General features: G+C 65.2%; 1 protein-coding gene and 1 long non-coding RNA gene across 2 annotated transcripts; both read right to left on the bottom strand.

Moving 5' to 3' along the window:
- Window positions 1-724: 724 nt before the first annotated feature.
- Window positions 725-20,568, bottom strand: LOC137461432 (RAS protein activator like-3-like). Its single transcript, XM_068171170.1, is given in 14 exon segments — window positions 725-848; window positions 3,830-4,135; window positions 6,207-6,310; window positions 7,155-7,268; window positions 7,270-7,357; window positions 8,429-8,665; window positions 10,529-10,673; window positions 14,233-14,377; window positions 15,537-15,852; window positions 15,854-15,909; window positions 15,911-16,102; window positions 19,062-19,160; window positions 20,325-20,462; window positions 20,515-20,568. Coding segments are annotated over 14 exon segments (2,118 nt in total).
- A 364-nt stretch (window positions 20,569-20,932) lies between these two features.
- Window positions 20,933-23,174, bottom strand: LOC137461430 (uncharacterized). The gene is made up of 4 exons (XR_010993376.1): window positions 23,091-23,174; window positions 22,908-22,968; window positions 21,499-21,588; window positions 20,933-21,007 (listed from the first exon to the last, which is right to left on the bottom strand). It is a non-coding gene; the product is annotated as an uncharacterized lncRNA (long non-coding RNA).
- Between the last annotated feature and the right edge of the window lie 1,864 nt (window positions 23,175-25,038).

The following is a 25,038-nucleotide window of genomic DNA, read 5'->3' as shown; positions in this document are numbered from 1 at the left end:
TGCCTGACCTGGCAGCCAGCTCCTGTGCCCTGGCATCGGCCTCCTGCCGCTGCTGCCGCAGCCTCAGCTCCACCTGCCCCAGCCAGGCCTCCAGCTGGCACAGCCTCCCCTGGCAGCGCCGCAGCTCCTGCCCCAGGGCGCCCCCCCGCGGCCAGGCCTGGCACAGGAGGGGGCACAGCAGTGGGCACCAACCCCCCCCGGGCCCCAAAGCCTCCCCAGGGCCCCCCCCAGACCCCTCCTGCCCCCCAGGGGCCCCCCCAAGACCCTTCCCCAGGGCCCCCCCAGACCCCCTCCTGCCCCCCAGGGCCCCCCCAAGACCCTTCCCCAGGGCCCCCCCAGAGCCCTCCTGCCCCCCAGGGGGTCCCCAAAGCCCCCTCCCCAGGGCCCCCCCCAGAGCCCTCCTGCCCCCCAGGGGCCCCCCCAAGACCCTTCCCCAGGGGGTCCCCAAGTCCCCTCCTGCCCCCCAGGGGTCCCCAAGACCCTCCCCCCAGGGCCCCCCCCCAGACCCCTCCTCCCCCCCCAAGGGTCCCCAAGACCCTTCCCCAGGGCCCCCCCCAGAGCCCTCCCCCCCGCCCCAGGGGGTCCCCAAGACCCTTCCCCAGGGCCCCCCCCAGAGCCCTCCTGCCCCCCCAGGGGTCCCCAAGACCCTCCCCAGGGCCCCCCCAGAGCCCTTCTCCCCCCCAGGGGGTCCCCAAGACCCTTCCCCAGGCCCCCCCCCAGGCCCTTACCTCCTCCAGGGGGGGTGCCAGGGTCGCTGCCACCCCTGTGCCCCCCTCGGCCTCCCCCCGGGGGCGCTGCCAGGGCACTGCTGGCTTGGGTGGCAGCGATGCCAACAGCCTCGAGGGGGCCTGGGGGGGGGAGAGGGAGGGGGACAGGCTGGGGACAGGCAGGGGCCAGGAAGTGGCAGCAGGGGACAAGAGGTGGCAGTAAAGGACAGGAGGTCACAGATAGGAACCAGGAGATGGCAGTAGAGGGCAGGAGGTGGCAGCAGGGTGCAGGAGGTTACAGGTAAGAGCCAGCAGGGGGCAGCAGGGGGCAGGAGGTTACAGTAGAGGACAGGAAGAGGCTGTAAAGGACAGGAGGTCACAGGTAGGAGCCAGCAGAGGCCAGCAGGGGACAGCAGGAGGCAGCAGTGGGCAGGAGGTTGCAGTAGAGGGCAGGAGGTGGCAGCAGGGGTGCAGGAGGTTACATGTAGGAGCCAGCAGGGGGCAGCAGGGGGCAGGAGGTTACAGTAGAGGGCAGGAGGTGGCTATAAAGGACAGGAAGTCACAGGTAGGAGCCAGCAGGGGCCAGCAGAGGCCAGCAGGGGGCAGCAGGGGGCAGCAGAGGGCAGAAGGGGGCAGGAGGTTACAGTAGAGGGCAGGAGGTGGCAGCAGGGTGCAGGAGGTTACAGCTAAGAGCCCAGCAGGGGGGCAGCAGGGGGCAGGAGGTTACAGTAGAGGACAGGAAGAGGCTGTAAAGGACAGGAGGTCACAGGTAGGAGCCAGCAGAGGCCAGCAGGGGGCAGCAGAGGCCAGCAGGGGACAGCAGTGGGCAGGAGGTTACAGTAGAGGGCAGGATGGTGGCAGGAAAGGACAGGAAGTCACAGGTAGGAGCCAGCAGGGGGCAGCAGAGGCCAGCAGGGGGCAGAAGAGGCCAGCAGGGGGCAGCAGAGAGCAGGAGGTTACAGTAGAGGGCAGGAGGTGGCTGTAAAGGACAGGAAGGTCACAGGTAGGAGCCAGCAGGGGGCAGCAGAGGCCAGCAGAGGCCAGCAGGGGGCAGCAGAGAGCAGGAGATTACAGTAGAGGGCAGGAGGTGGCAGTAGAGGGCAGGAGGTTACAGGTAGGAGCCAGCAGGGGGGCAGCAGGGGACAGGAAGGGGCAGGTAGGAGCCAGGAGGTGGCAGTGGAGGACAAGAGGTCACAGTAGAGCACAGCAGGGGCCAGGAGGGTGGCAGCAGAGGGCAGGAGGTGGTAGCAGGGGCCAGCAGGTGGCAGTAGAGGACAGGAAGTTACAGGTAGGAGCCAGCAGGGGGCAGCAGGGGACAGGAGGGGACAGGTAGGACCCAGGAGGAGGCAGGAGGGTGGCAGCAGAGGGCAGGAGGTGGCAGGTAGGAGCCAGCAGGGGGCAGCAGAGGACAGGAGGTGGCAGCAGGGGACAGGAGGGTGGCAGCAGGGGACAGGAGGACACAGGTAGGAGCCAGCAGGGGGCAGCAGGGGACAGGAGGTGACAGGAAAGGACAGCAGGGGCCAGCAGGTGGCAGCACAGGGCAGGAAGGGTGGCAGTAGAGGGCAGGAGGTTACAGGTAGGAGCCAGCAGGTGGCAGCACAGGGCAGGAGGTGGCAGTAAAGGACAGGAGGTCACAGGTAGGAGCCAGCAGGGGGCAGCAGGGGACAGGAGGTGACAGGAAAGGACAGCAGGGGCCAGGGAGGTGGCAGCAGAGGACAGGAAGGTGGCAGCAGGGGACAGGAGGTTACAGGTAGGAGCCAGCAGGTGGCAGTAGAGGACAGAAGGTGACAGTAAAGGACAGGAGGTTACAGTAGGTGGCAGTAGACGACAGCAGGGCACAGGTAGGAGCCAGCAGGTGGCAGTGGAGAACAGGAGGTGCCAGAGGGGACAGGAAGTCACAGGTGGGAGCCAGCAAGTGGCAATGGAGGACAGGAGGTGACAGTAAAGGAGGGGAGGTCACAGTAGAGGACAGCAGGGGCCAGGAAGGTGGCAGCAGAGGGCAGGAGGTGGCAGTAAAGGACAGGAGGTCACAGGTAAGAGCCAGCAGGGGGCAGCAGAGGCCAGCAGAGGCCAGCAGGGGGGCAGCAGAGGGCAGGAGGTTACAGTAGAGGGCAGGAGGAGGCTGTAAAGGGCAGGAAGTCACAGGCAGTGGCCAGCAGGGGGCAGCAGAGGGCAGGAGGTTACAGTAGAGGGCGGGAGGTGGCTGTAAAGGACAGGAAGTCACAGGTAGGAGCCTGAAGGTGGCAGTAAAAAGACAGGAGGTTACAGGCAGGAGCCAGGAGGTGGCAGCAGAGGGCAGGAGGGTGGCAGCAGGGGCCAGCAGGTGGCAGTAAAGGGCAGGAGGGTAGCACTGAAGGACAGGAGGTCACAGTGGGTGGCAGTAGACAACAGGTGGGCACAGGTAGGAGCCAGCAGGGGGCAGCAGAGAGCAGGGAGGTTACAGTAGAGGGCAGGAGGTGACTGTAAAGGACAGGAAGTCACAGGTAGGAGCCAGCAGGGGGCAGCAGAGGGCAGGAGGTTACAGTAGAGGGCAGGAGGTGGCTGTAAAGGACAGAAAGTCACAGGTAGGAGCCAGCAGGGGGCAGCAGAGGCCAGCAGGGGCCAGCAGAGGGCAGCAGAGGCCAGCAGGTGGCAGCAGGGGGCAGGAGGTTACAGTAGAGGGCAGGAGGTGGCTGTAAAGGACAGGAGGTTCCAGGTAGGAGCCAGCAGGGGGCAGCAGGGGGCAGAAGAGGGCAGGAGGTTACAGTAGAGGGCAGGAGGTGGCTGTAAAGGACAGGAAGTCACAGGTAGAAGCCAGCAGGGGGCAGCAGAGGCCAGCAGGGGGGCAGCAGAGGCCAGCAGGGTGCAACAGAGGCCAGCAGCGGCCAGCAGGGGGCAGCAGGGGGGCAGCAAGGGACAGGAAGTTACAGTAGAGGGCAGGAGGTGGCTGTAAAGGACAGGAGGTTACAGGCAGGAGCCAGCAGAGGCCAGCAGGGGGCAGCAGAGGCCAGCAGGGGGCAGCAGAGGCCAGCAGAAGCCAGCAGGGGCCAGCAGGGGGCAGCAGAGGCCAGCAGAAAGCCAGCAGTGGCCAGCAGGGCCAGCAGGGGGCAGCAGAGGCCAGCAGCGGCCAGCAGGGGGCAGACCTGTCCGCCGAGGCCGGGGCTGGGTCTCGGTCCCCAGCAGCTCCTGGCGCCGGCTGCCGGAGCCCTGGGGCTGGGCCGGGACGCTCCGGGCGCGCTGAACGCTGCGGCGGGCTCCGCGGCCCCGCCCCCCGGCCCCCGCCCCCTCGGGAGGCGGGGGCCTCCGTGGGGGGCGGAGCCTCCGTGGGGGGCGGGGCTGCGTCGTCCTCCCGGCCGCGGCCGCGGGGCCGAAGGCTGCTGAGGGATTGGCTCTTGCTGAGCTGCTGCAGGTCCCGGGGGGGCCCCACCTGCGGGGGGGGGGGCTGGGGGGGAGGGGAGGGGAGAAGAAGGGAGGGGGAGGGGCAGGGGGGAGGGGCGGTGAGGGAGGAGGAAGAGGCTGGGCACAGGAGGAGCCCCCAGGCCCAAGGTAGGTTTGGAAGCAGCTCCCTGAGCTCAGCCTGCAGCTGGGCGAGGAAAAACCAGCTGGGGGCAGAAGGTTCCTCAGAGCCAGGCTGGGCCTGGGCCTGGACCTGGACCTGGACCTGGGCCTGGGCCTGGACCTCAACCTGGACCTGGACCTCAGCCTGGACCTGGGCATGGATCTGGAGCTAGAGCTGGACCATCCCAAACCCAGCTAGGAGCAGAAGGCTTCCTCACAGCCAGACTGGACCTGGACCTGGACCTGAACCTGGACCTGGACCTCAGCCTGGACCTCAACCTGGACCTGCACCTGGGCATGGATCTGGAGCTAGACCTGGACCATCCCAATCCCAGCTGGGAGCAGAAAGGATCTTCAAAGCCAGCCTGGACCTGGACCTGGACCTGGACCTCAACCTGGACCTGGACCTGGACCTCAACCTGACCTGGACCATCCCAAACCCAGCTGGGAGCAGAAGGCTTCCTCACAGCCACTCTGGACCTGGACCTCAACCTGGACCTGGACCTGGACCTGGACCTGGACCTCAACCTGGACCTAGGACCATCCCAAACCCAGCTGGGAGCAGAAGGCTTCCTCAAAGCCACACTGGACCTGGGCCTGGGCCTGGGCCTGGGCCTGGGCCTGAGCCTGGACCTGGACCTCGACCTGGACCTCGACCTGGACCTGGACCTGGACCTGGACCTGGACCTGGACCTCGACCTCAACCTGGACCTGGACCTGGACCTGGACCTGGACCTGGACCTCGACCTCAACCTGGACCTGGACCATCCCAAACCCAGCTGGGAGCAGAAGGCTTCCTCAAAGCCAGACTGGACCTGGACCTGGACCTGAACCTGGACCTGGACCTCAGCCTGGACCTCAACCTGGACCTGCACCTGGGCATGGATCTGGAGCTAGACCTGGACCATCCCCAAACCCAGCTGGGAGCAGAAAGGATCTTCAAAGCCAGCCTGGACCTGGACCTGGACCTGGACCTGGACCTCAACCTGGACCTGGACCTGGACCTGGACCTGGATCTGGACCTGGACCTCAACCTGGACCTGGACCTCAACCTGGACCTGGATCTGGACCTGGACCTCAACCTGGACCTGGACCATCCCAAACCCAGCTGGGAGCAGAAGGCTTCCTCAAAGCCACACTGGACCTGGGCCTGGGCCTGGGCCTGGGCCTGGGCCTGGGCCTGGGCCTGGGCCTGAGCCTGGACCTGGACCCTGGACCTGGACCTCGACCTGGACCTGGACCTGGACCTGGACCTGGACCTGGACCACAACCTGGACCTGGACCTGGACCATCCCAAACCCAGCTGGGAGCAGAAGGCTTCCTCAAAGCCAGATTGGACCTGGACCTGGGCCTGGAGCTGGACCTGGACCTGGACCAGAACCTTCTCCTGAGCCCATCCTGGTCCAGAACCTTCTGCTGAACCCATCCTGGACCAGAACCTTCTCCTGAACCCATCCTGGACCAGAACCTTCTCCTGAGTCCATCCTGGACCAGAACCTTCTCTAGAACTCATCCTGGACCAGAACCTTCTCCTGAGCCCATCCTGGACCAGAACCTTCTCCAGAACCCATCCTGGACCAGAGCCTTCTCCTGAACCCATCCTGGACCAGAACCTTCTCCTGAGCCCATCCTGGTCCAGAACCTTCTGCTGAACCCATCCTGGACCAGAGCCTTCTCCTGAGCCCATCCTGGACCAGAACCTTCTCCAGAACCCATCCTGGACCAGAGCCTTCTCCTGAGCCCATCCTGGTCCAGAACCTTCTGCTGAACCCATCCTGGACCAGAACCTTCTCCTGAACCCATCCTGGACCAGAACCTTCTCCTGAACCCAACCAAGCTCAGAACCTCCTCCAGGACCCAACCAAGCCCAGAACCACCTCAAACCCTTCCCAGTGTCCCCAGATCTCTTCCTGGCCCCCAGATGTCCCCCTGGGGCCTCCCTGGTGGCCACCCCCCCGGTACCTTTGCTGGGTGGTGGAGCTGAGGGGGACGGAGACAGGGACAGGAGTCCCCTCCTTGATGGCCTTCAGGATGGTGGGCAGGGGCTCCAGCTCCTCCTGGGTGGCCTGCAAGGGGGAGATGAGGACCCCATGGTGGAGGCCATCCATGGAGCAGTGGGCACCAGGAGGAGAAGCTGGCAGCAGCAGCACAAAGTGGCACCAGGAGCAGGTGGCACCAGGGGAAGAAGCTGGCACCAGGAGAAGAAGCTGGCACCAGGAGGAGAAGCTGGCACCAGGAGGAGAAGCTGGCACCAGGAGAAGGGGGACAGGAGAAGACAGTGGTACCAGGAGAAGCTGGCACCAGGAGGAGGAGCTGGCACCAATAGGAGAAGCTGGCACCACTCCTGCCCCTTGGGGGCAGAGCTGGGTGCTGGCACCTGCGCCAGTCTGGAGAAGATGTGGCAGAGCAGGAGGTGCAGCCTGGCCAGCTCCAGGGCCAGCAGAAGGTGGCACCAGCAGAAGGTGGCACCAGGAGGGGCAGCTGGCACCAGGAGGGGCAGCTGGCATCAGGAGGAGAAGATGGCACCAGGAGAAGGGGACAGCAGAAGACTGTGGCACTAGGAGAAGGTGGCACCAGCAGCAGAAGGTGGAACCAGCAGCAGAAGCTGGCACCAGGAGGGGCAGCTGGCACCAGGAGGGGCAGAAGCTGGCACCAGGAGGAGAAGCTGACACCAGGAGGGGAAGCTGACACTAGGAGCAGAAGCTGGCACCAGGAGAAGGTGACACCAACAGCAGGTAGCACCAGGAGGGGAAGGTGGCACCAGGAGCAGGTGGCACCAGGAGGGGAAGGAGGAACTAGGAGCAGGTAGCACCAGGAGGAGCAGCTGGCACCAGGAGGGGCAGAAGCTGGCACCAGGGGCAGAAGCTGGCACCAGGAGGAGAAGCTGGCACCAGGAGGGGCAGCTGGCACCTGGTCCAGGCTGGAGAAGATGTGGCAGAGCAGGAGGTGCAGCCTGGCCAGCTCCAGGGCCAGGTCCACGCCGGCCTCGCCGCTGGCCGCCTGGCCGCCGGGCTCGGGGCCGGCCCGCGCGCCGCAGGAAGTCCTCCAGGGGCCTCTGCTGCTGCTCCAGGAAGTCGTTCAGGAAGCTCAGGAAGGTTTCCTGCTCCCCAAAGCTGCCGGGGGGAGGACAACCACCTCTGGGCGCCTGGCCCGGGGGCCTGGGCCACCGCCACTGCCCTGGGTGGCCACCGCGGGCCTCGGCGCCGCCACGGTTGGTGGCCACCACCACGGACATGAGTGACCACCAGGGGCATGGTGACCACCCTGCTCATGGTCACCACCATGGATGTTGGCCACCACCATGCTCATGAGTGACCACCAGGGGCATGGATGACCACCAGGGTTATTGGTCACCACCATGGATGTTGGCCACCACCATGCCCATGGATGACCACCATGGACATGAATGACCACCAGGGGCATGGTGACCACCCTGGTCATGGTCACCACCATGGTTCTTGGCCACCACCATGCTCATGAGTGGCCACCATGGACATGGATGACCACCCTGCCCTCCCCATACCCTCCCCTTGCCCTCCCCTTGCCCTCCCCTTCCCCTCCCCATACCCTCCCCTTGCCCTCCTATTGCCCTCCCCCTACCCTCCCCATACCCTCCCCTTGCCCTCCCCCTCCCCTCCCCTTCCCCTCCCCCTTGCCCTCCCCCTACCCTCCCCTTCCCCTCCCCTTCCCCTCCCCTTACCCTCCCCCTTGCCCTCCCCTTACCCTCCCCTTACCCTCCCCTTGCCCTCCCCTTCCCTTCCCCTTCCCCTCCCCTTCCCCTCCCCCTTCCCCTCCCCTTCCCCTCCCCTTACCCTCCCCTTGCCCTCCCCTTACCCTCCCCGTGCCCTCCCCCTACCCTCCCCTTGCCCTTCCCCTACCCTCCCCTTGCCCTTCCCCTACCCTCCCCTTACCCTCCCCTTCCCCTCCCCTTTCCCCTCTCCTTCCCCTCCCCATACCCTTCCCATACCCTCCCCCTTACCCTCCCCTTCCCCTCCCCATGCCCTCCCCTTAACCTCCCCTTGCCCTCCCCTTGCCCCCCCCCTTGCCCTCCCCTTAACCTCCCCATACCCTCCCCTTCCCCTCCCCTTCCCCTCCCCTTGCCCTCCCCTTCCCCTCCCCTTGCCCTCCCCTTCCCCTCCCCCTTCCCCTCCCCTTCCCCTCCCCCCTGCCCCCCCTGCCCCTACCTGCTGGCGCTGGCCAGCTGCTGGATGACTTTGGCCAGCAGGGCGAGGCCGCGGGCGGCGGCCTCGGGGGGGCGCTGCTGGCGCAGGCCGAAGAGGCTGGGGGCCCGCAGGGCAGGGCAGAGGAAGCGCAGGAAGAGGCAGGCCGAGACCAGGCGCTGCCCCAGGCCGCCCCTGCCCCGCGCCTGGCACTCCGCCTGCCAGCCCGAGAAGACCTCTGCCAGCTCCCAGGGGAAGCTGCTGGGGGGAGGGGGGGGCAGGGGGCGGCCTTGGCACAGCCTTCCCGGGGCCGGTGTGTGCCAGGGCCCCGTGCCAGCGCCCTCTGCTGGCTGCCAGCTCTGGGTGCCCGCCCCCAGGGCATGGCAGGGAGTGTGCCCCAGCCCCAGCCCCAGGTCCTCCTTGGTGCCCAGCCCCAGGTCCTTCTGGTGCCCACCCCCAGGTCCTCCTTGGTGCCCAGCCCCAGGTCCTTCTGGTGCCCACCACCAGCCCCATGTCCTTCTGGTGCCCAGCCCCAGGGCATGGCAGGGAGCATGCCCCAGCCCCAGGTCCTCCTTGGTGCCCAGCCCCAGGTCCTTCTGGTGCCCACCCCCCAGGTCCTTGGTGCCTACCCCCAGGGCATCACAGGGAGCATGCCCCAGCCCCAGCCCCAGGTCCTCCTTGGTGCCCACCCCCAGGGCATGGCAGGGAGCGTGCCCAGCCCCAGGTCCTCCTTGGTGCCCAGCCCCAGGTCCTTCTGGTGCCCACCCCCAGGTCCTCCTTGGTGCCCACCCCCAGGTCCTTCTGGTGCCCAGCCCCAGGGCATGGCAGGGAGCATGCCCCAGCCCCAGGTCCTTCTGGGTGCCCACCCCCAGGTCCTCCTTGGTGCCCACCCCCAGGTCCTCCTTGGTGCCCACCCCCAGGGCATCACAGGGAGCATGCCCCAGCCCCAGCCCCAGCCCCAGGTCCTCCTTGGTGCCCAGCCCCAGGTCCTTCTGGTGCCCACCCCCAGGTCCTTGGTGCCTACCCCCAGGGCATCACAGGGAGCATGCCCCAGCCCCAGCCCCAGGTCCTCCTTGGTGCCCAGCCCCAGGTCCTTCTGGTGCCCACCACCAGCCCCAGGTCCTCCTTGGTGTCCACCCCCAGGTCCTTCTGGTGCCCACCCCCAGGGCATGGCAGGGAGCGTGCCCCAGCCCCAGCCCCAGGTCCTCCTTGGTGCCCACCCCCAGGTCCTCCTTGGTGCCCACCCCCAGGTCCTTGGTGCCTACCCCCAGGGCATCACAGGGAGCATGCCCCAGCCCCAGCCCCAGGTCCTCCTTGGTGCCCACCCCCAGGTCCTCCTTGGTGCCCAGCCCCAGGTCCTTCTGGTGCCCACCCCCAGGTCCTTGGTGCCTACCCCCAGGGCATCACAGGGAGCATGCCCCAGCCCCAGCCCCAGGTCCTCCTTGGTGCCCAGCCCCAGGTCCTTCTGGTGCCCACCACCAGCCCCAGGTCCTCCTTGGTGTCCACCCCCAGGTCCTTCTGGTGCCCACCCCCAGGGCATGGCAGGGAGCGTGCCCCAGCCCCAGCCCCAGGTCCTCCTTGGTGCCCACCCCCCAGGTCCTCCTTGGTGCCCACCCCCAGGTCCTTGGTGCCTACCCCCAGGGCATCACAGGGAGCATGCCCCCAGCCCCAGCCCCAGGTCCTCCTTGGTGCCCACCCCCAGGTCCTCCTTGGTGCCCAGCCCCAGGTCCTTCTGGTGCCCACCCCCAGGTCCTTGGTGCCTACCCCCAGGGCATCACAGGGAGCATGCCCCAGCCTCAGCCCCAGGTCCTCCTTGGTGCCCAGCCCCAGGTCCTTCTGGGTGCCCACCACCATCCCTAGGTCCTTGGTGCCCAGCCCCATCCCCAGGTCCTTGGTGCCCACCCCCAGGGCATCGCAGGGATCATGCCCAGCCCCACCCCCAGGGGCACCGTGCCCACCCCTATGGAGATCCTCACTCCCATGGGCACCATGCCCACCCCCGTGGAGGTTGCCCACCCCCAGGGGCACCAAGCCCACCCCACAGCGGGTGCCCACCCCCGGGGGCAGGGTGCCCAGGGGAGCAGGGTGCCCGGGGGGGCAGGGTGCCCGGGGGCAGAGGCTCACTGGCAGGAGGCGGCGATGCGGCCGAAGGTCTCCTGGCAGAGCTGCCGCAGGTTCCTCTGGTTGGCCAAGAGCTCAGGGCCGGAGCAGCGCCTGGGATCCACCTCACAGCCGGGCCCCGAGCTGCACAGCTGCGCCACAGCCGCCCCTGCGCGCCGGGGCACAGAGCAGCACCGCCGCCATCATCATCATCATCATCTCCACCATCATCATCATCATCGTCATCATCGTCGTCAAAACCATCATTGTCATCATCATCATCATCACCACCATCATCATCGTCACCATCATTGTCATCATCATCTCCATCATCATCATCTCCATCATCATCATCACCATCATCATTGTCAAAACCATCATTGTCATCAACCGTCATTGTCATCATCATCATAGTCACCATCATCACCATCATCATCGCCATCATCGTCATCACCACCATCATCATTGTCACCATCATCATCACCATCATCAACCATCATCATTGTCACCATCGTCATCATCATCATAGTCATCATCATCACCATCATCCCCACCATCACCATTGTCACCATCATCATCATCACCACCATCATCATCACCACCATCACCATTGTCACCATCATCACCATTGTCACCATCATCATCATCACCATCATCGTCATCACCACCATCACCATTGTCACCATCATCATCATCACCATCATCGTCATCACCACCATCACCATTGTCACCATCATCATCATCATCACCATCATCGTCATCACCACCATCACCATTGTCACCATCATCATCACCATCATCAACCATCATCATTGTCACCATCGTCATCATCATCGTCATCATCATCATCATCACCGTCATCATCATCATCACCACCATCATCATCGTCATCATCATCGTCACCGTCATCATCATCGTCAAAACCATCGTTGTCATCATCATCATCATAGTCACCATCATCATCATCACCACCATCATCATTGTCACCATCATCATCACCATCATCATCATCGCCACCATCATCGTCATCACCATTGTCACCATCATCATCATCACCATCATCAACCATCATCATCATTGCTACCATCATCATCATCATCATTGTCATCATCATCACCACCATCATCATCATCATCATCGTCACCATCATCATCATCACCGTCATCATCGTCGTCAAAACCATCGTTGTCGTCATCATCATCATAGTCACCATCATCATCATCAACACCACGATCATCATCACCATCATCATTGTCATCATCTTCATCATCATTATCATCACCACCATCATCATCACCGTCATCTTCATCATCATCACCGTCATCGTCACCACCATCATCATCATCACCATCATCATCACCATCATCGTCACCATCGTTGTCACCATCATCATCACCACCATCATCATCATCATCACCACCATCACCATTGTCACCATCATCATCATCACCACCACCATCATCACCATCATCATCATCATCATCATCACCATCATCATCATCATCACCACCATCATTGTCACCATCATCACCATCTCCATCATCATCACAATCATCATCATCATCACATCATCACCATCATCATCACATCATCATCACCACCATCATCATTATCATTGTCATCATCATCATCATCACCACCATCATCATCATTGTCATCATCTTTCATCATCATCATCATCATCACCACCATCACCGTCATCATCACCATCATCATCATCACCACCATCATCATTATCATTGTCATCATCATCACCATCATCATCATCACCACCATCACCACCACCGTCATCATCACCATCACCATCATCATCATCGTCATCACTACCATCGTCATCACCATCATCACCATGATCATCATCATCATCACCACCATCATCATCAGCAGCACCATCAGCATCATCACCACCACCAGGCCACCACCACCAGTTGGGACCCAGAACCACCCTGGGGGCCTGAGGAAGCCCAAATCCAGTTGGGTTTGGACTCATCCTCAGAGCCAGCCTGGACCTGGACCATCCCAAACCCAACCAGAACCACCCTCAGAGCCAGCCTGGACCTGGACCATCCCAGACCCAACCAGAACCATCCTCAGACCCAACTTGGACCTGGACCATTCCCAGACCCAACCAGAACCATCCTCAGAGCCAGCCTGGACCTGGACCATCCCAAACCCAACCAGAACCATCCTCAGACCCAACTTGGACCTGGACCATCCCAGACCCAACCAGAACCATCCTCAGACCCAGCCTGGACCTGGACCATCCCAAACCCAACCAGAACCATCCTCAGACCCAGCCTGGACCTGGACCATCCCAAACCCAACCAGAACCATCCTCAGAGCCAGCCTGGACCTGGACCATCCCAAACCCAACCAGAACCATCCTCAGACCCAGCCTGGACCTGGACCATCCCAAACCCAACCAGAACCATCCTCAGAGCCAGCCTGGACCTGGACCATCCCAAACCCAACCAGAACCATCCTCAGACCCAGCCTGGACCTGGACCATCCCAAACCCAACCAGAACCATCCTCAGACCCAGCCTGGACCTGGACCATCCTAAACCCAGCTGGCACCAGAAGTGTTCAGCAAGTCCAGTCCAGAGCAGAACCATCTAGACCACAACCTCTGCTGGACCTAGTACCAGGGATCAAAACCTTCTGCTTGAGCCCAGCTGGGACCAGGCCCATCCTGGACCAAAGTCATTCTAGAGCCAACCAAGACCAGAACCTTCTGAACCCATCCTGGACCAGAACCTTCTCCTGAGCCCATCCTGGACAGAACCTTATCCAGAACCCAGCCAACCTCAGAGTCTTCTCCTGAACCCATCCTGGACCAGAACCTCCTCCTGAGCCCATTCTGGACCAGAACCTTCTGCTGAACTAAATCAAGCTCAGAACCTTCTCCTGAACCCATCCTGGAACAGAACCTTCTGCTGAGCCCATCCTGGTCCAGAACATTCTCCTGAGCCCATCCTGGACCAGAACCTTCTGCTGAGCCCATCCTGGTCCAGAACATTCTCCTGAACCCATCCTGGTCCAGAACCTTCCTCCTGAGTCCATCCTGGACCAGAACCTTCTCCTGAACCCATCCTGGACCAGAACCTTCTGCTGAACCCATCCTGGACCAGAACCTTCTCGTGAGCCCATCCTGGACCAGAACCTTCTCCAGAACCCATCCTGGATCAGAACCTTCTCCAAAAGCCATCCTGGACCAGAACCTTCTCCTGAGCCCATCCTGGACCAGAACCTTCCCTGAACCCATCCTGGACCAGAACCTTCTCCTGAGCCCCTCCTGGACCAGAACCTTCTCCTGAACCTATCCTGGACCAGAACCTTATCCAGAACCCAGCCAACCTCAGAGTCTTCTCCTGAACCCATCCTGGACCAGAACCTTCTCCTGAGCCCATCCTGGACCAGAACCTTCTCCAGAACCCATCCTGGACCAGAACCTTCTCCAGAACCCATCCTGGACCAGAACCTTCTCCTGAACACATCCTGGACCAGAACCTTATCCAGAACCCAGCCAACCTCAGAGTCTTCTCCTGAACCCATCCTGGACCAGAACCTTCTGCTGAGCCCATCCTGGACCAGAACCTTCTCCTGAACCCCACCAAGTCCTCCACCACGTCCCCAGTGGATGTTCTGGAGCCGTCCTCCCACCCCAAACGCTCCTGGAGCAGCCAGGTCGCTGTGCAGCCTGCAAAGACCTTGAACCTGGAGGCCTACCCAAGGTGTCCTGGAGGTACTTGGCCCCCACCAGCTTCATGTACTCCTCGATGGCCTTGGTGGCCAAAGTGTCCTCCTGGAAGATCAGAGCCTCGCGGCCCTCGAAGCGCTCCAGCTCGGCCACGCCCAGGTCCACGAGGAAGGCCTAAAGGGAGAGGGGGAAGGACCCCAGGACCCCTTGGCCAACGCAGCTTGGGAAGAGCCAGGAGCTCCTGCGGCTCCCCTGGGTGTGCTTCTCATCCCAACCCAACTCATCCCAAGCCAATCCAACTCATCCCAAGCTAACCCAACTCAACCCATCCCAACCCAATCCAATCCAACCCAACCCAACTCATCCCGACCCAACCCATCCCAACCCATCCCAACTCAACCCATCCCATCCCAACTGCACCCAACTCAACCCAACCCATCCAATTCAACCCAACCCAACCCATTCCAACCCAACACATCCCAACTCAACCCAATCCATCCCATCCCAACTCAACCCATCCCAACTCAACCCATCCCAACTCAACCCATCCCAACCCAATCCAACTCATCCCAACCCAACTCAGCCCAACCCAACTCAGCCCAACTCAACTCAACCCAACCCAACTCATCCCAACCCAATTCAACCCAACCTATCCCAACTCATCCCAACTCAACTTATCCCAACCTAACTCATCCCAACCCAACCCATTCCAACCCAACCCATTCCAATCCAACCCATCCCAACCCAACTCAGCCCAACCCAACTCAACCCAACTCAGCCCAAGCCACCTCAATTCATCCCAACTCAACCCAACCCAACCCAACTCATCCCAACCCAACTCAGCTCAAGCCACCTCAACTCATCCCACCCCAAACCAACCCATCCCAAACCAACCCATCCCAACCCAACTCATCCCAACTCAACTCAGCCCAACCCAACTTCTACCAACTCAGCCCAAGCCACCTCAACTCATCCCAACTCAACTCAACCCAACTCAACTCAACCCAACTCAGCCCAAGCCACCTCAACTCATCCCAACTCAACTCAACCCAACTCAACTCAACCCAACTCAGCCCAAGCCACCTCAACTCATCCCAACTCAACCCAACTCAACCCATCCCAACCCAACCCATGTCAACTCAACCCAATCCCACCCATCCTAACCCAACTCATCCCAACCCAGCTCAACCCAACCCAACTCATCCCAACCCAACCCATTCCAACTCAACTCAACCCATCCCAACCCAACCCATCCCAACTCAACCCATCCCAACCCCTCCTTTCCCCTCCCCTCCCCCAGCCAACCCCTTTCCCCCCTCCCCCCCTCCCCCACCTTGGCCTTGCCGGTGCTCTGCAGGACCCTGACCAAGGCTGCCGCCAGCTCCTCCTTGTGCCGGGCGCCGAGGGCGGGCTCCAGGCTGGTGCAGAGCCGCCGGTAGTGGAAGGTGATGAACTCTGCCAGCTCCTTGTAGCGGACGATGGGCAGCACCCGCAGGCTCCGGCAGCCGCCCCGCAGCCGCACCGCCGGCCCCCGCTCCCCCCCCGGCCCCGGCCCCCGCCGCCGCCGCCGCCCCCCCAGCCGGTACCACCCCTCCAGCGGCTGCCCCGCGGCCGCCAGCTCCCCCAGGGGGAAGCTGACCGAGCCCAGGGGGGGGCCCAGCCGGGAGGTCGTCTCGGCAGAGGCGCAGGGTGAGGAGGGCCGGGCCGGGGGGGCAGAGAGGGCAGGTGGAAGAGCTCCCCCCAGCAGAGGTCCCCCCCCGGGCCGGGCACCTTGGCCTCGGTGCGGGCCAGGGGGAGGCTGCCGAGGTGCAGGTGGCAGCGCAGGGGGCGCCCGGGGGGCAGCTCCCGGCCCTCGTCCACCCAGAGGGTCAGGGCCAGCTCCAGCCGCTCGCAGTTGTCCTGGGGGGGGGGGCAGGGAGGGGAGGGGAGGTCAGGGGAGAGGGAGGAAGGGATGGAGGTGAGGAGGGTCAGGAGGGGACGTGGGGGGCATGGGGTGGGGGGGACAAGGAGGGCACATGGGGGACAGGAAGAGGAGACCTGGGGGACACCCTTGGGTGTCCCCAGGGTGTCCCTTGGGTTTCCCATGGGTGTACTTTGAGTGGCCCTTGGCTGCCCCTTGGGTGCCACATGGGTGCCCCTTGGGTTTCCCATGGGCGTCTCTTTGGTGCCCCTTGGGTGCCCTTTAGGTCCCCACTGGGTGCCCCTTGGATATCCCTTAGGTGCCCACTGGGTGTCCCTTGTGTTTCCCATAGGTGTCCTTTGAGTGCCCTACGGTGCCCCTTGGGTGTCCCTTAGGACCCCACTGGGTGCCCCTTGGGTTTCCCTTGGGTGTCCCTTGGGTGTCCCCAGGGTGTCCCTTGGCTGCCCCTTGGGTTTCCCATGGATGCCCCTTGGGTGCCACATGGGTGCCCCTTGGGTTTCTCATGGGTGTCCCTTGGGTGCCCCTTGGGTATCCCTTAGGTCCCCACTGGGTGTCCCTTGTGTTTCCCATGGGTGCCCCTTGGCTGCCCCTTAGGTCCCCACTGGGTGCCCCATGGGTGCCCCTTGAGTTTCCCTTGGGTGTCCCTTGGGTTTCCCTTGGCTGCTCCTTAGGTCCCCACTGGGTGCCCCTTGGGTGTCCCTTGGGAGTCTCTTGGGTCCCCACTGGGTGTCCCTTGGGTGCCCCTTGAGTTTCCCTTGGGTGTCCCTTGGGTTTCCCTTGGCTGTCCCTTGGCTGCCCCTTAGGTCCCCACTGGGTGTCCCTTGGGTGTCCCATGGGTGCCACATGGATGCCCCTTGGGTATCCCTTAGATCCCCACTGGGTATCCCATGGGTGCCCCTTGGCTGCCCCTTAGGTCCCCACTGGGTGCCCCATGGGTGCCCCTTGGCTGCCCCTTAGGTCCCCACTGGGTGCCCCCATGGGTGCCCCTTGGGTGTCCCTTGGGTGCCCCTTGGGAGTCTCTTAGGTCCCCACTGGGTGTCCCTTGGGTGCCCCTTGGGTGTCCCTTGGCTGCCCCTTGGCTGCCCCTTAGGTCCCCACTGGGTGTCCCTTGGGTGTCCCATGGGTGCCCCTTGGGTGTCCCTTGGCTGCCCCTTGGGTGCCACATGGGTGCTACATGGGTGTTCCTTGGGTACCCCATGGGTGCCCCTTGGGTGTCCCTTGGGTTTCCCTTGGGTGCCCTTTGGCTGCCCCTTAGGTCCCCACTGGGTGTCCCTTGGGTTTCCCTTGGGTTTCCCTTGGGTGCCCTTTGGCTGCCCCTTAGGTCCCCACTGGGTGTCCCTTGGGTTTCCCTTGGGTGCCACATGGGTGTGCCTTGGGTATCCCTTAGGTCCCCACTGGGTGTTCCTTGGGTGCCCCATGGGTGTCCCTTGGGAGTCTCTTAGGTCCCCACTGGGTGTCCCTTGGGTGCCCCTTGGGTGTCCCTTGGCTGCCCCTTGGCTGCCCCTTAGGTCCCCACTGGGTGTCCCATGGGTGCCACATGGATGCCCCTTGGGTATCTCTTAGATCCCCACTGGGTGTCCCATGGGTGTCCCTTGAGTTTCCCTTGGGTGTCCCTTGGGTTTCCCTTGGGTGTCCCTTGGCTGCCCCTTGGGTGTCCCTTAGGTCCCCACTGGGTGCCCCTTGAGTTTCCCTTGGGTGTCCCTTGGGAGTCTCTTAGGTCCCCACTGGGTGCCCCATGGGTGCCCCTTGAGTTTCCCTTGGGTGTTCCTTGGGAGTCTCTTAGGTCCCCTCTGGGTGCCCCATGGGTGCCCCTTGGGTTTCCCTTGGGTGCCACATGGGTGCCCCTTGGGTATCCCTTAGGTCCCCACTGGGTGCCCCATGGGTGCCCCTTGGGTGTCCCTTGGGTGCCCACTGGGTGTCCCTTGGGTGCCCTTTGGCTTCCCCTTGGCTGCCCCTTAGGTCCCCACTGGGTGTCCCTTGGGTGTCCCTTGGCTGCCCCTTGGCTGCCCCTTAGGTCCCCACTGGGTGTCCCTTGGGTGTCCCATGGGTGCCACATGGATGCCCCTTGGGTATCCCTTAGATCCCCACTGGGTGTCCCATGGGTGCCCCTTGAGTTTCCCTTGGGTGTCCCTTGGGTGTCCCATGGGTGCCCCTTGGCTGCCCCTTGGGTTTCCCTTGGGTGCCACATGGGTGCCCCTTGGGTATCCCTTAGGTCCCCACTGAGTGTCCCTTGGCTGTCCCTTGGGTGCCTCTTGGCTGCCCCTTAGGTCCCCACTGGGTGCCCCATGGGTGCCCCTTGGGTGTCCCTTGGGTGCCCACTGGGTGTCCCTTGGGTGCCCTTTGGCTTCCCCTTGGCTGCCCCTTAGGTCCCCACTGGGTGTCCCTTGGGTGTCCCTTGGGTGCCCCATGGGTGTCCCTTGGGAGTCTCTTAGGTCCCCACTGGGTGTCCCTTGGGTGCCCCTTGGGTGTCCCTTGGCTGCCCCTTGGCTGCCCCTTAGGTCCCCACTGGGTGTCCCTTGGGTGTCCCATGGGTGCCACATGGATGCCCCTTGGGTATCTCTTAGATCCCCACTGGGTGTCCCATGGGTGTCCCTTGAGTTTCCCTTGGGTGTCCCTTGGGTTTCCCTTGGGTGTCCCTTGGCTGCCCCTTGGGTGTCCCTTAGGTCCCCACTGGGTGCCCCTTGAGTTTCCCTTGGGTGTCCCTTGGGAGTCTCTTAGGTCCCCACTGGGTGCCCCATGGGTGCCCCTTGAGTTTCCCTTGGGGTGTTCCTTGGGAGTCTCTTAGGTCCCCTCTGGGTGCCCCATGGGTGCCCCTTGGGTTTCCCTTGGGTGCCACATGGGTGCCCCTTGGGTATCCCTTAGGTCCCCACTGGGTGCCCCATGGGTGCCCCTTGGGTGTCCCTTGGGTGCCCCCGTGGGTGCCCCCGCAGCGCCCACCTGGTTGGGCTGGGCACAGCGCCGCAGGTTCTGCATCCATTGCTCTCTCTCCGCCGGGGTCCTGCACCCAAAGGTGCTGCTGCCCTGCTCGGTGATCACCTGCGGGCACACAGGGCGCTCAGGGGGCACCCCAGGGTGCCAGGCTGGGGGGGGGGGCACCCAGGCTCAAGGGAAGTGCTGGGGGGGGAGGTCCTGGGTGCCCTTCTGGGTGCTCTGGGTGCCCTTCTGGATGCCCTGGGTGCCCTTCTGGGTCCCGTGGGTGCCTTTCTAGGTGCCCTGGGGTGCCCTTCTGGGTGCCCTGGAGTGCTCTGGGTGCCCTTTAGGGTGCTCTGTTTGCCCCTCTAGGGTGCCCTGGCTGCCCATCCTGGTGCCAGGGTGCCCTGGGTGCCCCTTAGGGTGCTCTGGGTGCCCCTCTAAGGTGCTCTGGGTGCCCCTCTAGGATGCCCTGGGTGCCCATCCTGGGTACCAGGGTGCCCTGGGTGCCCCTTAGGGTGCTCTGGGTGCCCCTCTAGGATGCCCTGGGTGCCCATCCCAGGTGCCCTGGGTGCCCTGGGTGCCCCTCTAGGATGCTCTGGGTGCCCATCCCGGGTGCCTAGGGTGCCCTGGGTGCTGTGGGTGCCCCTCTAGGATGCTCTGGGTGCCCACCCCGGGTGCCAGGGTGCCCTGGGTGCCCATCCCCGGGTGCCTAGGGTGCCCTGGGTGCCCCTCTAGGGTGCTCTGGGTGCCCATCCCGGGTGCCTAGGGGTGCCCTGGGTGCTGTGGGTGCCCCTCTAGGATGCTCTGGGTGCCCACCCCGGGTGCCAGGGTGCCCTGGGTGCCCATCCCAGGTGCCCTGGGTGCCCCTCTAGGGTGCTCATGGGTGCCCATCCCGGGTGCCAGGGTGCCCTGGGTGCCCTTTAGGGTGCTCTGGGTATCTTGTAGGATGCCCTGGGTGCCCCTCTAGAGTGCCGTGGGTGCCCCACCCCGGGTGCCAGGGTGCCCTGGGTGCCCATCCCAGATGCCTAGAGAGCCATGGGTGCCCTTCTAGGGTGCCCTGGGTGCCCATCCCTGGTGCCAGGGTGCTCTCTCTGCCCCCTCTAGGGTGCCCTGGGTGCCCACCCCGGGTGCCTAGGGTGCCCTGGGTGCTGTGGGTGCCCCCCCCCCTGCGTGCCAGGGTGCCCTGGGTGCTCTGTTTGCCCCTCTAGGGTGCCCCCCCCCGGGTGCCAGGGTGCCCTGGGTGCCCCTCTAGGGTGCTGTGGGTGCCCCCCCCGGGTGCCAGGGTACCTGGAAGCAGAACTTCTCCCCCCCCGAGGCTGCCGTGCAGGGGCCGGACGGTTGACCCTTGTGCCCGCTCAGCTCCAGCTGGGGCACCCTGGGCACTGCCAGCAGCGACTCCTGGCAACCACACCGCAGCTGGGCACCCTGCAGGGCCAAGGCCGTCACCAGGGGCACCCAAACCGGCACCCATGGGTGCCAGCCGGCCCTGCAGGCTGCCCTGGGTACCTGGGTGCCCCTCTAGGGTGCCCATCCCAGGTGCCAGCCCTGCAGGGTGCCAGCCAGCCCTGCAGGGTACCCTGGGTACCTGGGTGCCCCTCTAGGGTACCTTGGGTGCCCACCCAGATGCCAGCCCTGCAGGGTGCCAGCCAGCCCTGGAGGGTACCCTGGGTACCTGGGTGCCCCTCTAGGGGCCCTGGGTGCCCATCCAAGGTGCCAGCCCCTGCAGGGTGCCAGCCAGCCCTGGTGGGTGCCAGCCAGCCCTGCAGGGGTGCCAGCCAGCTCTGGTGGGTGCCAGCCAGGCCTGCAGGGTGCCAGCCAGCCCTGGTGGTGCCAGCCAGGCCTGCAGGGTGCCAGCCAGCCCTGGTGGGTGCCAGCCAGCCCTGGTGGGTGCCATACCTGTCACCCATGGGTGGCACTGCTCGGGGGGCACCGCGACCCTTCCGCTCCAGGAGCCTCTTCCACAGCAGCCCCTGGGGGTGGGCAAGGAGAGGAGTGCCCAGGGGGTGCCCAGGGGGGTGCCCAGGGAGTGCCCAAGGGGTGCCCAGGGAGTGCCCAGGTTGTGCCAGGGAGTGCCCAGGGAGTGCCCAGGGGGTGCCCAGGGGGTGCCCAGGTTGTGCCCAGGGAGTGCCCAGGGGGGTGCCCAGGTTGTGCCCAGGGGGTGCCCAGGGAGTGCCCAGGGAGTGCCCAGGGAGTGCCCAGGGAGAGCCCAGGGAGTGCCCAGGTTGTGCCCAGGGAGAGCCCAGGTTGTGCCCAGGGAGTGCCCAGGGAGTGCCCAGGGGGTGCCCAGGGGGTGCCCAGGGGGTGCCATGAGGGTGAGGGTCCCAGTGCCCTGTGGGTGCCACCCCTGGTGCCCTGAGGGTCCCAGTGCCCTGTGGGTGCCACCCCCCCGTGCCCTGTGGGTGCCAGGGGTGGTGCCCAGCAGCCCGGGGGGGGGCCATGGGCAGGGCAGGGCAGTGCCCACCTTGAGGCTGCCGAGCTGGGTGCCCGCGGTGCCCTCCCCCCTGGGTGCCCCTGGCGGTGCCCTGCCAGCTCCTCTCGGCCGCAGCTGCCCCTGGGGAGGGGCACCAGGCTCAGGACCCCCCGGTGCCAGGGGCTGCCCCCCCTGCCCCCCACACCCCCTGGGCAACCTCGCCGGCAAAGGAGTGCCCAGGGGGTGCCAGGGAGAAGGGGGCAGAGGGAGGCATCCTCCCGGGGTGGTGCCAGGGTGCCAGGCTGCAACAGTGCCAGGCAGCCAGCCTGGGGGGCTCCCAGCCCTGGTGCCATGTGGGTGCCAGTCCCCATGCCATGAGGGTGCCAGCCCCCATGCCTGTGGGTGCCAGCCCCCATGCCATGAGGGTGCCAGCCCCAGTGCCATGTGGGTGCCAGCCCCTGATGCCATGTGTGTGCCAGTCCCAATGCCATGAGGGTGCCAGTCCCAATGCCATCTGGCTGCCAGCCCCCATGCCATGAGGTGCCAGCCCTGATGCCATGTGGGTGCCAGCCCTGATGCCATCTGGGTGCCAGCCTTGATGCCATGAGGGTGCCAGTCCCCATGCCATGAGGGTGCCAGCCCCCATGCCTGTGGGTGCCAGCCCCCATGCCATGAGGGTGCCAGCCCCAGTGCCATGTGGGTGCCAGCCCTGATGCCATGTGTGTGCCAGTCCCAATGCCATGAGGGTGCCAGTCCCAATGCCATCTGGCTGCCAGCCCCCATGCCATGAGGTGCCAGCCCCAGTGCCATGTGGGTGCCAGCCCCAGTGCCATGTGGGTGCCAGCCTTGATGCCATCTGGCTGCCAGCCCTGATGCCATGTAGGTGCCAGTCCCAGTGCCATCTGGCTGCCAGCCCTGATGCCATGTAGGTGCCAGCCCCAGGTGCCATGAGGGTGCCAGCCCTGATGCCATGTGGGTGCCAGCCTTGATGCCATCTGGCTGCCAGCCCTGATGCCATGAGGGTGCCAGCCCCAGTGCCATGTGGGTGCCAGCCCCGATGCCATGTGGGTGCCAGCCCCGGTGCCAGGGTGGGTGCTGAGGGCTAAGCCACCTCCCTGGCAGTGCAGGGCACCCAGTGGGCACGTGGGTGGCAGTGGTGCCCACTGGCAGGCGGGGCAGCAGCTTCCCCCCCTGTGCCCAGCTTGGCAGAGGGGCACGAGGTGGTGCAGGGGGCACAGCATGGCGCTGGGCACAGGGCACGGGGCAGAGGGCATGGCACAAGGTGCCCCACTGGCGGCACGGGGCAGAGGGCATGGCACAAGGTGCCCCACTGGCTGCCCAGGCACCCTCCTTGCCCCTTCCCCTCCTGCCCCCCACCCCCGTGGCGCTGGCACAGGCTGGCACAGGCTGGCACAGGCTGGCACAGGCCACTCTCCCTCCCCGGGGTCCCCTGCGGGCACCTCTTGGGTACAGGTCGGTGCCCTCGGCGCTGCCAGGCTGGGTCCTGCCCCCGCACGGAGCCTGTGGGCACAGGGCGGGGGGGGGGGGGGAGAGGTCAGCACCCCGGGGCGGGGGGGGGGGGAGGGGAGAGGGCACCCCCTGGCACCTTGGCACCCAGCCCGGGGTGCCCCCAGGGCCCTCACCTCCTGGGCAGTGCCCAGCAGGAGCAGCTGCCCGTCCAGCAGGGCACAGTCGGCGACGTCCCAGACCTGGGCAGGGGGCAGCGGTGCCAGCCGGGGGGGGGGAGGGCTGCTGGCTGCTCCCTGCTGGGGGGGGGGCACAGGGGGCATGGGCACGGGGGGGGCACGGGGGGCAGGGAGGTGCCACCCTGGGGTGGAGATGGGGAGGGGGGCATGGATGGTGCCAAGGGATGGAGATGGGGAGGGGGGCATGGAGGTGCCAAGGGATGGAGATGGGGAGGGGGGCATGGAGGTGCCAAGGGATGGGGAAGGGGGCATGGAGGTGCCAAGGGATGGAGATGGGGAGGTGGGCATGGAGGTGCCAAGGGGTGGGGATGGGGAGGTGGGCATGGAGGTGCCAGCTGGGATGGTGACATGGTGAGGGGGGGCATGGAGGTGCCAAGGGATGGGGATGGTGAGGTGGGCATGGAGGTGCCAGCTGGGGTTGGGGGGGATGGGGAGGGGGGGCATGGAGGTGCCAAGGGATGGAGATGGGGAGGGGGGCATGGAGGTGCCAAGGGATGGGGATGGGGAGGGGGGCATGGAGGTGCCAAGGGATGGAGATGGGGAGGGGGGCATGGAGGTGCCAGCTGGGGGGATGGGGAGGTGGGCATGGAGGGTGCCAAGGGATGGGGATGGGGAGGGGGGGCATGGATGGTGCCAAGGGGTGGGGATGGGGAGGGGGGCATGGATGGTGCCAGCTGGGGATGGGGAGGTGGCATGGAGGTGCCAAGGGGTGGGGATGGGGGAGGGGGGCATGGAGGTGCCAGCTTGGGTGGGGTGATGGGGAGGGGGGCATGGAGGGTGCCAAGGGATGGGGATGGGGAGGTGGGCATGGATGGTGCCAAGGGGGTGGGGATGGGGAGGGGGGGCATGGAGGGTGCCAAGGGATGGGGATGGGGAGGTGGGCATGGAGGTGCCAAGGGATGGAGATGGGGAGGGGGGCATGGAGGTGCCAAGGGATGGAGATGGGGAGGGGGGGCATGGAGGTGCCAAGGGATGGAGATGGGGAGGGGAGCATGGAGGTGCCAAGGGGATGGAGATGGGGAGGGGGGCATGGAGGTGCCAAGGGGTGGGGATGGGGAGGGGGGGCATGGAGGTGCCAAGGGGTGGGGATTGGGGAGGGGGGGCATGGAGGTGCCAGCTGGGGGGGATGGTGAGGGGGGCATGGAGGTGCCAGCTGGGGGGATGGGGAGGTGGGCATGGAGGTGCCAAGGGGATGGGGATGGTGAGGTGGGCATGGAGGTGCCAGCTGGGGTGGGGGGATGGGGGAGGGGGGCATGGAGGTGCCAAGGGATGGAGATGGGGAGGGGGGGCATGGAGGTGCCAAGGGGTGGGGATGGGGAGGGGGGCATGGAGGTGCCAGCTGGGGGGATGGTGAGGGGGGCATGGAGGTGCCAAGGGATGGGGATGGGGAGGGGGGCATGGAGGTGCCAAGGGGTGGGGATGGGGAGGGGGGCATGGAGGTGCCAGCTGGGGGGGGGATGGTGAGGGGGGCATGGAGGTGCCCAAGGGATGGGGATGGGGAGGGGGGCATGGAGGGTGCCAAGGGATGGGGGATGGGGAGGGGGGCATGGAGGTGCCAAGGGGTGGGGATGGGGAGGGGGGCATGGAGGTGCCAGCTGGGGGGGATGGTGAGGGGGGCATGGAGGTGCCAAGGGATGGGGATGGGGAGGGGGCATGGAGGTGCCAAGGGATGGGGATGGGGAGGGGGGGCATGGAGGTGCCAAGGGGGTGGGGATGGGGAGGGGGGCATGGAGGTGCCAAGGGATGGGGATGGGGAGGGGGGCATGGAGGTGCCAGCTGGGGGGGTGGGGGTGTGGGGGCACAGGCTGGCAGTGCCAGGCCAGCCTTGGCCATGACCGTGGTGAGGAGAAGGCAGGGCCCCCAACCCAGTGCCCACCACCAGCAC

This window comes from Melanerpes formicivorus, unplaced genomic scaffold (genome assembly GCF_026170545.1).
Source record: "Melanerpes formicivorus ecotype bairdi unplaced genomic scaffold, bMelFor1.0.p_v2 SCAF_2154, whole genome shotgun sequence".
Taxonomy (NCBI): Eukaryota; Metazoa; Chordata; class Aves; order Piciformes; family Picidae; genus Melanerpes; species Melanerpes formicivorus.
Note: the sequence above shows the minus strand (reverse complement) of the source record. Positions and strands in the feature narration are given on the sequence as shown.